A 13,229-nucleotide genomic window follows, 5' to 3' on the forward strand; every position below is an offset into this window, starting at 1 on the left:
GATCGATCCGAGTCAGGTTTACCGGCAAAGGTTGCGGAGGTCAGACGGGAGTCGCTTCGTGTAAAAACCTGACTCACCCAATCCAGGGTCCATGGGTAAAAGCATACTCCGAACTCCTCTCCAGAGTGGTGAGGATGCAACCTGGACTATAGCCAGGAGGAAGAAAAAGACGCATCTGGGCTTTAAGTTTATGTAATATTTAATTATTATTCATGTAGTCTCTCTCTCTTTATAGCAAGCTTTAAGAGTCGCCTACAAATCCTACAATACAAAAATTTTCATACAACGTAGTTTCCCTTTAATTTGCATATGATATATTAGTTTCGTAGAAATTTTGTAATGAATAATAATTTATGAAAGTATTTACAAACAAACAAACTTTAAGTTAACATTTTTTTTAAATTTTAATTAATAAAGTAATCATTACTTTATCTTTGCGGGAACAACCTATTGTAATAAAACAACAAATTAAGAAATATAGCTTTAATTGCTTTTAATAATATTTGTATTTACAGCACTTAAAACTACATAAACTGGTTGTCTACAGTAAAATTGTAAAAATACAATAAATTGTACAATTCGCATTGGAACTTAAAAAAAAATGGTGAAGGTAAAAATAGTTACCGAGAATTTTGTAGTTCATGATTTCAAATGTACTTCATCTTAGACTTATACAAAAGAATAAATAAGTCAGAAATGGTAAAAAAAAGCACCATTAATAAACAGAAACATTACAAGAAGCTTATAACATTATGCTATGGAGATTGCTTTTATGATTTTATTTCATTCGATGCTCTCTAAATGAATATTTTTTGTACTTCCCTATGGATGAATAGTTGAGTAACTGCTTCTATGTTCATAGTTAAAGTATAAATTGAGAATTTTTTAATTAACTAGTTAAGTAACTATGAATCTTAATTTTGTGTGTAATGTTAATATTAATACTTGTTTTCGTTGTCAATATAGTCTTAAAATTTTGGAATGTTCACAATTTATACATTATCTTTCATAAGACCTTGTCAGATTAACTTTTATCACACATAAACTATGTACTCATAAAATGAGTGAACCAATATGTTTTTTTTTATAAAACTTGATTGACTTAACTTCCTAAACTTTTTAATATAGTTTTTTTTTATATTAATTGACAAGAATATCATTTCTATCGCACACTAAATATAGGCCGAAAAAAATTCGTCGAATTTAATAAATTTACATACACTGCAATCTCCATAGGTATTCAGCTCCTTGTACAAAGCAAACTTACTAACAACAACTACGTATACACAAAAAAAGTACCAAATTGTAATAAAAAAATATTTAGGAACTATAACTTATTACAAACAATACCTACGTTAAAATGCTGTGTTTTGGTAAACATGATTTGAACCGATTAATTTAAATTGACACTGAAACAGCCTCAAATTGTCTTAAAAACTAAAACGATTTCAACTCTAGAGTGGGCGAAATGAAATATTTTAGTACATAAAAATGATAATATAAAATTATAAAATAAATCATTGTTCTTAAAAAGGTTAAAACAAGACTAAATGATAAAATGCATTATGGTTTTTTAAAACTTCGAGACGTGACGAACAATTAAAAAGTTTTCAACGTATTTGGGGCGCATACAAGAGTACCTACATAATTTTTTTAAAATAAAATCATAACTTTATTACACATAGCTCATAACAGTCCCACGGTGTTAAGTTGTTATAAGTACGTCCAGACTTAATTAAAACATGCGCCGCTGTTTAAAATAATGGTACGCAGACAGCCGGCATGAAATTGCAGTCAAATATAAGGTCTTACATAGTTTGCATAAACTTTTAAAGTTCGGGAAATATCGAAAATAAAACGTTCATAGTACGTGTATTCTTTTCTCAAAAACTTACCTATAACATTTTTAAGTAAAGCGTTATAATTTTAAAAAACTCTTTCTCTTATCTTAAAAGAACATACAGGAGTTGTCTTTTTTTTACACATATAAATGTGTTTCAACGTATATTTTGTTAATTACTCTTTACTTAAGAATTAAGGAGATTAAAGAGATATGTACTTCGTAAACTTAAACACTAATACCATTGACGGCCTCTGTGGCGCAGCGGTAATACGCTTCTCTGTGACACCGGAGTTCCCGGGTTCGAATCCCGGTCAGGGCATGATGAGAAACGAACTTTCTTTGATTGGTAGAAGTATCTCGTTACACAAGTTTTGAACTTACTTCGAAGCTAACTCAATCTGTGTAATTTGTCCCGTATGTATTTAGTATTTATTAATTAACGTATTAAAGTTAAGTCTCCCAGTCCATATGCTTCAGAAAAAAAGTTGCATTATAAGACCTCATATTTGAACATTCATCTGACGGTTACAAAACACAACTGACACAACACGCTTTGAACTAACTATTAACCTGATTAATAGTTAAAAGCGACTAGCGAATCAAATATCAGTCTTCCAAAATACACGCTAAGTTAGTGAACTCATCCTTAGAAAACCTATAGAAGCTCAGTGTGGAATCGAATGGTTGAACGGGAATGTCAGAAGAAAAGCGATTATGCGCAGAATATCAAGTTAATACCGCCGTGTGCCGTGTGGTGTCCGCACCAATGTAAAAAAGAATAGAACCACTTCATCTCTTTCCCATGGATGTCGTAAAAGGCGAGTAAGGGATACGCTTATAAACTTGGAATTCTTTTTTAAGGCGATGGGCTAGCAACTTGTCACTATTTGAATCTCAATTCTGTCATTAAGCCACACAGCTGAACGTGGCCTATCAGTCTTTAAATTACTGTTGGCTCTGTCTACCCCACAAGGGATATAGACGTGACGTGACGTGATGTATGTATCAAATTAATGAACGTACAGGGTACTTATAAAATAAATTGAATAGATGAAACAATTTCACTATTAAATTCATTGCCCTGATTTCATAAACATCAGCTAAATCTTAATTCTCTTCCTATAGGTGCAGAAAAAACTAATATACTAACTACTATATTGTTTGTGACAACTGTTTTTGTTTTCTTATTCAATTATCTTGTGCCATTTGATATTCTGCGCATTATCGAAACACGGCTCAATTTAGAATAATCAGTCTTGAGAATGGATGATAGATGCTATCTAACAAGCGAAATCGTTCAAAGTCACCTTAAGAAGCTACCACAGAATAAATACTTAATTTAACGTGTACCGATACACAAATGATAAATTTCTGGATATACCACCTTCCAGCTCTCCGAATGGTCCATAGATTTTTATGTAATCGTAGAAAATCTAGCACGAACCTATTTACACGAGCACCAAATCTATCATATTTCAATCCATTGTCTTTTCCACTGTCACTGTTATGACGCGTTCCTTATTGTGACACTATATGTTGGCATTTTGGTCTGACACTTCCACCTCCTGCTACACTTCCGTGCCGTCTTCCCCTTCATCTTCGAACAAAGGTTCGTTGGCATTCACTTCTGCCACAGGCTTCTTCTTCGGCTTCGGCGGAGGTCTTGGTGGGATCTTGCCACTCCTACCCAATGTCCCAGACTGGTTCAGAGGCGCGCTGCTCTCATTCTTCTTATCCTCTTTCAACGGAGACGTTGGCTCGTCTTTCTCCGTCCTGGGATTCCTTCTGAGCGATCCAGTCTCCGGTTTCCCTTTTCGACTTAACGTACTGCTGTCTGACGCTTGAGACAGAGCGTCCGAGTTCCTATTGTCAGTGAACAAGGCCTTTCTGGGTTCAGGTTGAGGAGTGGAAGCATTTTTCACTGTCCAACTCATACGGTTGACGGGCTCTTGGGGGCCAGGCGTCGAGAGTTGTGAAGCAATGCTGTTCCTAGGATTCGTTGCATATTGAGGGACTGGTGACGGGGATGGCTCCTGCTCTTCAATAGGAGCATAGAAAACTGGTTGAGGAGGCTGATAGTTGATTGGTGTGGCCGGTAATGGCCTGTTTCTCATTGGAGAGAACTGTGCTTCTAAACCAGTTTTGTTTAAAGAGAGAACAGAACTGCCATCAGCTGTCGTTCTAAGCCCAAGATTGTCGTACAAAGGCTCTTGTGCTTCGCTGCTTGGCAGAATTGCCGTGCTAGCTGTACTGGACCAGCTAGGAACTCGAGGTCGCCTGGGAATAGTTACATAACCTTGTCTTGGAGTAACAACTGGAGGAGTAATAGGGCTTATAAAAGGCGACTGTGATCGCGAATAAGGTAGGGTTCTGAATAAGTTTTGATTGGTCGTCATGCCATAAATGGGTGAGTGTATTGGGCTCACAGGATTCAGCTGAGGTGGTAATCTGGCTGTGTCAGGCACTGTGGAAGCGTTACTCGCCGCTGGAGATATTTGAGCGGCGCGAGGTGGGAAAGAGAGCAGGTCGGGTGGGTAGGCCCGTCCGTCAGTACGGCCATATTCTACGTTGAGAGCGTCGTGAGATCTTTTCGTTGGGTGTTCGAAGTCTAGAGATCGTTTTTCGTCGTCGTTGTGGGCTGGAAAAAATGCGATACGGGTAAATTATTACACTCAAATATAAATAAAACGATTAAGGGTTAGTTCACCTGCAAAGGTAGCAGAGGTCAGTTGGGATACCAGGGTTGTTGTAATAAGAACACCTTCTGGGGAGGAGTCCAGGAAGCTGAGGACGCAACCGGGACTAATGCCAGGAGGATGATATGAGCATTGAACATTTTTTAAGAAACAAGTATCATAAAGTCGAAAAAAATATTTTTACACTGTGAATAAAAATCTACCAATCAGAAAAGGACATCTTATTGCAATCACGTTTGGAATATTTTGGACTTTGCACAGTTAACAGTGATCTTGAGGTGTGCAGTTATTAGATGCTTAACTTACCATATACAAAATCACTGTCCAGCAATGTCTTGTTCAATTCAGACATTTCTGTCCCCCCACTAGTAATGGAAGGCGGTGCGTCGTACCTCCTCGGCGGCTTGGTCACTGGGTTCACGGCAGTTATCAAACTCTTCTCCATTTCCGGTATAACTGAACCCTCTATTAATGCCTCTCCGTTCGATGTATCAGCCTTCTTCTTCTCTGAAGACCGTCTCTTACAACAACAGTAACAGAGTATCACCAAACATATAAGTAAAATTGCGGCGGTACAAGAAACTCCTATCAAAACCGGTAGCATATTGCTATCCATACCAGCAGGGACTATAACGCCTGGAGGCTCATGTGTTACTACTAATGTTAAGCTTCTTTCTTCAACTCCTCCTTGGTTCTTAGCTACGCACAAATAATCACCATTATCAGTGCTTTCTGCTTCAAGAATAGTTAAGTTTACCCATTTGCTGTTATCACTATTACTTTGCGTTATTATGTATTTAATGTCACCTAATCTTAAAGAACCATCGATGATTTGTGCGTTTTGAACCCAATTTACTTCAGGTAGTGGGTTACCAGTTACATGACAAGATAGAGTTATGTTAGTGTCAGAAGATCTGATTGTAGTGCTGTTGGATGGGTACACGACACTTGGTCGGCAAGCGAAGTCGCCAGAATCTAAGTCTTTCCATGTCTTCCCTTGGACTTTAGCTGGTTCCTTGCAAGTTATAGGAGAAGTATACAGGTGTTTGCTTATCACCCAATTTCTGAAAGGTTGCAAATAACAATCACATCGCCAAGGGTTATCGTGCACCTCTAAGTTGGATAAAGACAACGAATTCAAAGTATCGACTTTGAGATGCTCTAATCTGTTGCCATCCAATTCTAAAGTGTTCAATTTGGGTACATTGACGAACGTCTTCACGCCTATCTGTTGTAATCTGTTATTGCTCAGTTCGACTTTCTGCAAAAACGGCAAATTGCTGAAAAGTCCGTCATCCAATTTCTCTAATAGATTGTCGTTCAATATTATCCATCTTATTTTCACTGTCTCCTTAAAAGAGTCCGCGTGTAATGACCGCAGGGCGTTCTTCGACAGATCTAATTCGATCATGATCGCGAGACCGCTGAATCCATTTCTGTGAATTGTTTCAAGTTTGCACTCTCTCAAATAGAGTTTCTTTAGATTAATCAGCTGAACATCTTCGAATGCATTGCTGGAGATTTCGTAAAGAGCGTTATAGCTCAGATCAAGGTTTTGTATGTCTGCGCTTAAAGTTTTGGGTATTTCTTGTATGTTTGAGCAGTTGGCTTGTTTATTGCCACTAGCCCAGACGCATTTGCAGCCTTGTGGACAGTTTGCTGTGAAATCAGCTGACGCAGCCAGGATCAAACTCAGGACCAGAAGAAGCCGTAGTCCAGCCATTTTGGATGGTATTCTCGAATCTGTAAAGAGAAATGACGGTTAAAAGAGGGAAAGCCATAAAACTATTAGCGTCTCAACTGAAATAGATGGCGCCATTAAATGCGGCGGTTTCATACCACATTAGGCACGCTTTGTGTACATTAGATGTTTATGAATTTATCAGACGATACAAAAATAGACGCAGCGATAGAAATAATATGAACTGTCGGATGAAAGGTAACATAAAACTGAATTGTAATGTTTATGCATTAATGTATATCACTCGTCACATGAAAGTTACTTTGAGAGAGAGTTGTTCTTCGAAGAAATTTATACATTTATAGGAGAAGTTAAATTTAACGGGACATTAATAAATCGAGACTTCTATAACAAAGATACGAAAGTTAAACTCGCATTTCTTTAATTTGAAAGATCACAATCTTAGGTTCGTCTTTGAATTGTGTCAACAATTTTTTTGTTACTTTTAATAATTTATATACGAGTACATATGTACATACAATTTTAGAAACGTCCCTATATAAAACTGATTATGTTCATTTCTATCCTTACTTTTTAGACAATCTATTTCCGTTTTACACTTCAAAACCTACGGCAAACAAGTGCCTGTTTTAACGACCAAATCCCTGCGGGATAGACAGAGCCAACAACTTTAAAAGCCTATCCTTTGGTCGCCTAAGTCGTCTTTAGGTTAATAACAAGCCAAATTTACTTTCATTCGATCTATACCTTTATAAAGGAAATAACACAGTTAAAAAAGGCTCTTTGGAGTGGAGCAGTGTGGCATAACCCAATTACGATTACTCAAAGGCCTTCATAGGCATTTTTAGAAAGCGGAAATATTTATTTCTATTTTTATTTATTTAACTTTTATTGTATTTTTATAAACAAAGGGTCATGTAAAAAATACAATTACTAACGACTAGTTTAATACTAAGGTAGGGTATCAGGTTAAGGGTACCAATAAATAATTTTAGAATTATACAAGTCATTAGGATAGCAGTCGCGGGCGGAAGCTAGTATACGAATAAAGCATATAGTCATGTCTATATCCCTTGCGGGGTAGACAGAGCCAACAGTCTTTAAAAGACTGAAAAGCCACGTTAAGCGTTGCTATAGTATGGCTTTATGATATGAATTGAGATACAAATAGTGACAGGTTGCTAGCCCATCGCCTGGAAAAGGAATCCCAAGTTTATAAGCCTATCCCTTACTCGCTTTTTACGACATCCACGGGAAAGATATGGAGTGGTACTATTCTAAAGTGCCGGCAACCACACGGCACTACTACTTTTGTTAAACATTGCTTTAGGATAAGACTTATTTTGTTATAATTTTTAAAAGATTTTCTATCTACATATTTTTGTTGAAAATTCCCACAAAGTGAAGTCTGTAGCAAAAGCTAGTTTAAAAATAAAAGAAACATAAAAAAACAAGAACCGTCGCGTGTATCCACTAGTAACAACAAGTCCAAAACACATAATAAAAACAAATGGCGACCACTTCATTAGGTGAGCTTTCGTGACGTCAAATATAAGCTTAATTACAACAAAGTGTATTTTAAGCTTAGTTAAGATAAACAACGTGAAAGCTTTCACAGAAATCAAAGTCTTGTACGCTTTATTAGGCCGATTTATTTTATTTTTGTTTTTGCAAATATTAAAAATAATAATTCTAGGCTTATGAACAAGGGATTCTTCTTTTAGGCAATGGGCTAGCAACCTGTTACTATTTGAATCTCAATTCTAATTCTATTATTAAGCGAAACAGCTGAACGTGGCCTGTCAGTCTTTCAAGACTGCTGGTTCTGTCTACCCCGCAAGGGATATAGATTTGCCTTAAATTTCCCAGAAATCCGTTTAGAAGTTTGTAAATACTTTAATGAACATAAATTTTTTTTAGTAGTAGGTACATATAAGACATTAAAAAATAAAAAAATGCACAATGGCGTACTTATCCCTATCAGGGATTTCTTCCTTTAGGAGTACGGAGTAGTTTTGGTATTCATTTTAGAGACTCCTGGTTCTGTCTACCCCCTTCATTCTAAAAAAAGAGAAGAAAAAAAAGCAAATTCAGCATTATTTTAAATAAATATAAATATATACGGGACAAATTACACAGATTGAGTTAGCCTCGATGTAAATTCGAAACTTGTGTTACGAGATACTAACTCAACGATACTATATTTTATAATAAATACGTATATAGATAAACATCCAAGACCCAGGCCAATCAGAGAAAGTTCGTTTCTCATTATGCCCTGGCCGGGATTCGAACCCGGGACCTCCGGTGACACAGACAAGCGCACTACCGCTGCGCCACAGAGGCCGTTTGATGACAACGTGAGAAGAAGAGCTGCAAAGTGGTAGCCAAAATTACGACAGCATTAAGAACATTACCAAGGTATAGTTACTCCGTGTACCGAGGACGTTATTATAATGTGGATCAAGTGTCTTAAATCAAGAGAGATAGCGAGAATTTCTTGTTCCTCCTGGCTTAAGTCCCGGATGCATCCTCACCACCCTGAAGAATGGCCCGGGGTATGGCTTTGACCATGGACCCTTGATTGGGTGAGTCAGGTTTTTACATGAAGCAACTCCCATCTTACCTCCGCAACCTTTGCAGGGGAACCTAATCCTTATTGGATCGATCATGGTTACACATCCAGTTGCCTGAATGTGCAGGTTTCCTTACGAAGTTTTCCCTCTCCGTAATAGCATCGGTTAGTATTCAAACTAATGTAGGTACATAACTTTCGTAGCAAAATCATCAATTGACCGATTACCAAAAAGTGCCGTGTGGTACCCGGCATCAATATAAAAAAGACCACTCCATCTCTTTCCCATAGATGTCGTAAAAGGCGACAAAGGAATAGGCTTTAAAACTTGAGATAATTCTTATAGACGTAGGCTAGCAACTTTTCACTATTCGAATCTGAATTCTAACATTAAGCCTAACAGCTAAACATGGCCCGTCAGTCTTATAAGACTACTGTCCCTGTCTATCCCGCAAGGGACATAGACGTGATTATATGAATATGAATGATGAATTAAAAGCAAAAAGACCGCCTTTATACATTTGATGTTCACAAACAAACAACCTCTTCCGCTTCAGCTTATACCCGGCGCCGTAGGCTAAGAAACACAATCATACAGGGCACACATCTTGGCACGCACTTACTACAGAATTGCGAACGCGCATACGTAGGAATGTAATTATAGCAAGGTGCGAATGCCCCGGCTAACGAGCGAGCTTCTGTGACATAGGAGCTCTCGGATATCTCAATTTCTGAGCAAATTGACCCATCTTGTATCACCAAGTAATTCACTAATGAAGTACAAGATTTACTTGATATACATACAAACATACATACATATGGTCACGTCTATATCCCTTGCGGGGTAGACAGGATAAGACTCAATGGCCACATATTTGGCTTAATGATAGAATTGAGATTATAATAGTGACAGGTTGCTAACTCAGGTTGTTCCTAAAAAAGAATCCCAAGTTTGTAAGCCTATCCCTTAGTCATACATACATATAATCGTGTTTATATCCCTTGTCAACCCCGACAGAGCCAACAGTCTTGAAAAACCTGATAGGCCACGTTCACCTGTTTGGGTTACTGATAGAATTGAGCATTTCCAGTAATCCAGCTGAACGTGGCGTTTCAATCTGTTGAAACTGTTGGCTCTGTCCACCCTATAAATGATAAACGTAAACTTCTTCCTCCCGGCTAAGTCCCAGTTGCATCCTCACCACTCTGGAGAGGAGCCTGGGGTGTGCCTTTGACCATGGATCCTAAGTTGGGCGAGTCAGGTTTTCACACGAAGCGACTCCCATCTGACCTCCGCAACCTTTGCAGGCGAACTTAACCCATATTGGATCGATCATGGCTACACATTCAATTGCCTGAATGTACAGGTTTCCTCACGATGTATTCCCTTACCGTAAGAGCATAATATAAACGTAAACCTATCGTATAAATTCAGCACCATTTTTTCGCAAAATATTTGTTTATAGCCAAAGTACATTCAAAAACAAAATACAAACGGTCGATAATACAGTTGATCCAACGAACCTTCTCGGGGCGACTTTTCACCAATTTCTAAGCGTCTACAGATTATCTCATTATCATCAGTCGTTTTAAAGACCACTAGAAACAAAGCAATGAGAATGTGTGGCGTCGGCGAGCGCCGGCTAATCTATGATAAGCCGCTCGGCTGCTACTCTGCTTGCCAGTTGCAGCGTCACGGAGCAAAATAAACGAAACTTCTTATCGGCTACAGATTTAGTTTAAGAGAGCTTTGGTCAAGTGAGTATTGTAATAATATTCTTCTGTTCTTAGGCTATTAGGTTAACTATACAGTCGATACCGTATAGTCCTCATAGGCATCAATATAAAAAAATACCACTGCATCTCTTTCCCATGGATGTTGTAAAAGGCGACTAAGGAATAGGCTTATAAACTTGAGATTCTTCTTATAGACGTAGGTCAACTTTTTACATGAAGCGACTTCCATCTGTCCTCCTCAACCATTACAGTGTAACCTAAACCCGAATTGGTTTCCTCGCCATGATTTTCCTCACCGTAACAACAATAGTTAGTATTCAATCCAATGTACATACATACATACATAAAATCACGCCTCTTTCCCGGAGGGGTAGGCAGAAACTACCTCTTTCCACTTGCCACGATCTCTGCATATTTCTTTCGCTACATCCACATTCATAATTCTTTTCATGCAAGCTCGGCGATTAATTATGTCAATCTAATGTACACCTTCTAAAATGTTAATCTATTGTCTATTACACAACCTTAATACATTCCAAAAGGGCTCTTGTATTTTCGGAAACGGAACCCTAAAAAGCATGAAATGTACCGATTAAAAGGCTGAGTTAAGCTGTTATAAGCGGCTTGGCTTCGACGCTGAGTTTTCAACGTTCTTCTCTGATGCTGGCGGAAATAAGCAAGGATTAGCGAAAAAATAATAAGAGTTCTACAGACAATTGAATCAATAGAATGGGATTTCATCTCGGAGATGATCGCAAGGCGTATTCTAAGCGTAGGTACTTAGCGTTTCTAAGCTTATTCGAAGCGTGATTCCGGAAAATTCATGTAGGTACTTATTGTTCATGTGGTTTCGTCATGCTGAGGAGTTGCATAACCACGGATTGATCAAACATACATACATAAATATTTATCACGTCTATATTCCTTGCGATATTAATGAAATGATTCAAATAATGATAGGTTTCTATCCCGTCGTCTGCAAAAAGAGACCAAATAAACTTTCCCTTTGTTGCCTTTTACAATATATAATATGTTTGTATGTCAATGGCAACTGTATTATCCTCAGCATAAAACCATAGCCACGCATTAGTCAAACATAGTTCATCAATAAATCCCAGTTTAATATGAAATACCTATTTTATAAAGTTATAGTATGCAGAGATCGTCACAAGTGGAAAGATGTAGTCTCTGCCTACCCCTCCGGGAAAGAGGCGTGATTTTTTGTATGTATGTGTGTACCTATTTTTTATGAAATACCAAAAGACGAATTGGCGCAGCCGTTAAAATTTTATAATTAACCTAAAAATCCATTTTTCCGATACCTTCTACTTTTTGATATGAATTTCGGTAAACAGTTCGTAACTTCACTGACGTATAAAAATACATAACAGATTTCCAACGTAGTTTTAAAACGAGTAACTTATGCCGAATATTTTCGCCTCGTAATTGGCGCAGTCGGTAAACAGTTTCGAAAATTCAGTTCAATTTTTATTACTCATTTTACGTTTTACCTACATACTTGTTAAGAGGATTTTTTAATAAATTTACGTTATAGTTGGTTAAATCCTAACCCCTCTGAAATGGGGCCCAGGGAGCGCCTTTGACCATGAGCCTAAGATGGAGGAGGACTACCGCATACATACATACATACATATAATCACGTCTATATCCCTTGCGGGGTAGACAGAGCCAACAGTCTTGAAAATATTGACAGGCCACATTCAGCTGTTTGGCTTACAGATAGAATTGAGATTCATATAAAGTGACAGGTTGCTAGCCCGTCGCCTAAAAGAAGAATCTCATGTTTATAAGCCTATCATTTAGTCGCCTTTTACGACATCTTTGGGAAAGAGTTAGATAGTCCCATTCTTTTTTCTATTGGTGAACCACACGGCACCGTATCCTTTGCAGAAGTCATCGCATCCAAAAATCATTTTAGAAATGTTTACACATACAGATGCCTAAATGTCTAGATTTTCTCATGATATTGTTATACTCGTATATGTATTCTACATCACAAAAATCCACACTAACAATTCAATTTTAAAAACTGAAATATAACAAGTGAAATCACACAAAGGTTCTATCGCAAAGCAATGTAAACAAAACAACGGACAGTTTCTTCATTGTGTTGTTTATTGTCTCGGACGTGCCGCAAACAACGGGAGGTAAACATCCCACACGGCGCCCTGCACTTCTAATGCAATTCACTCTGTTGTCTTTTAATCTTACACTACCAAGTTAGGGCTTATTTCAAGAGGTAATCCTTAAATGGCTTAGTCACGTACTTCGAAAACAAGATATATATTCGACTAAGTCCTGTTTTTCTACAAAACGATTAAGATTCTCTCTATTTTCTTGAATTAATCAGTAGATGGGTCGTTGAAAAATGCAAGTACTATGACGTCACGCGCACGATGACATAAATTATTTATTAAGTAATTAATTTAAAACTTTCTTTATCACTAAAATAATTGTGGGACCATTTTAATATTAGCGTTTCTTTAAGAAACAAAAAGTGCTATATAAGGAAAAACAAGACGGTCTTTCTCTTGCAATGCAATGTAAACAAAACAACGGACAGTGTCTTCATTGTGTTGTTTACTGTCTCGGACGTGCCGCAAACAACGGGAGGTAAACATCCCACACGGCGCCCTGCACTTCTAATACAATTCA

At 37.6% G+C, this 13,229-nt stretch overlaps 1 protein-coding gene across 2 annotated transcripts in view; it reads right to left on the reverse strand.

Moving 5' to 3' along the window:
• Positions 1-497: 497 nt before the first annotated feature.
• Positions 498-13,229, reverse strand: part of LOC106143264 (uncharacterized) — a 177,551-nt gene continuing 164,819 nt past the window's right edge. For both annotated transcript variants that reach the window (XM_060950172.1, XM_013345309.2), the window contains 2 exons: positions 4,846-6,282; positions 498-4,481 (listed from right to left, as the gene is read on the reverse strand). In XM_060950172.1, coding sequence (XP_060806155.1) covers positions 3,412-4,481; positions 4,846-6,262 — 2,487 coding nt within the window. In that variant the 5' untranslated portion in view covers positions 6,263-6,282 and the 3' untranslated portion in view covers positions 498-3,411. The remainder of the gene's footprint in view (positions 4,482-4,845; positions 6,283-13,229) is intronic.

This window comes from Amyelois transitella, chromosome 21 (genome assembly GCF_032362555.1).
Source record: "Amyelois transitella isolate CPQ chromosome 21, ilAmyTran1.1, whole genome shotgun sequence".
Lineage (NCBI taxonomy): Eukaryota > Metazoa > Arthropoda > Insecta > Lepidoptera > Pyralidae > Amyelois > Amyelois transitella.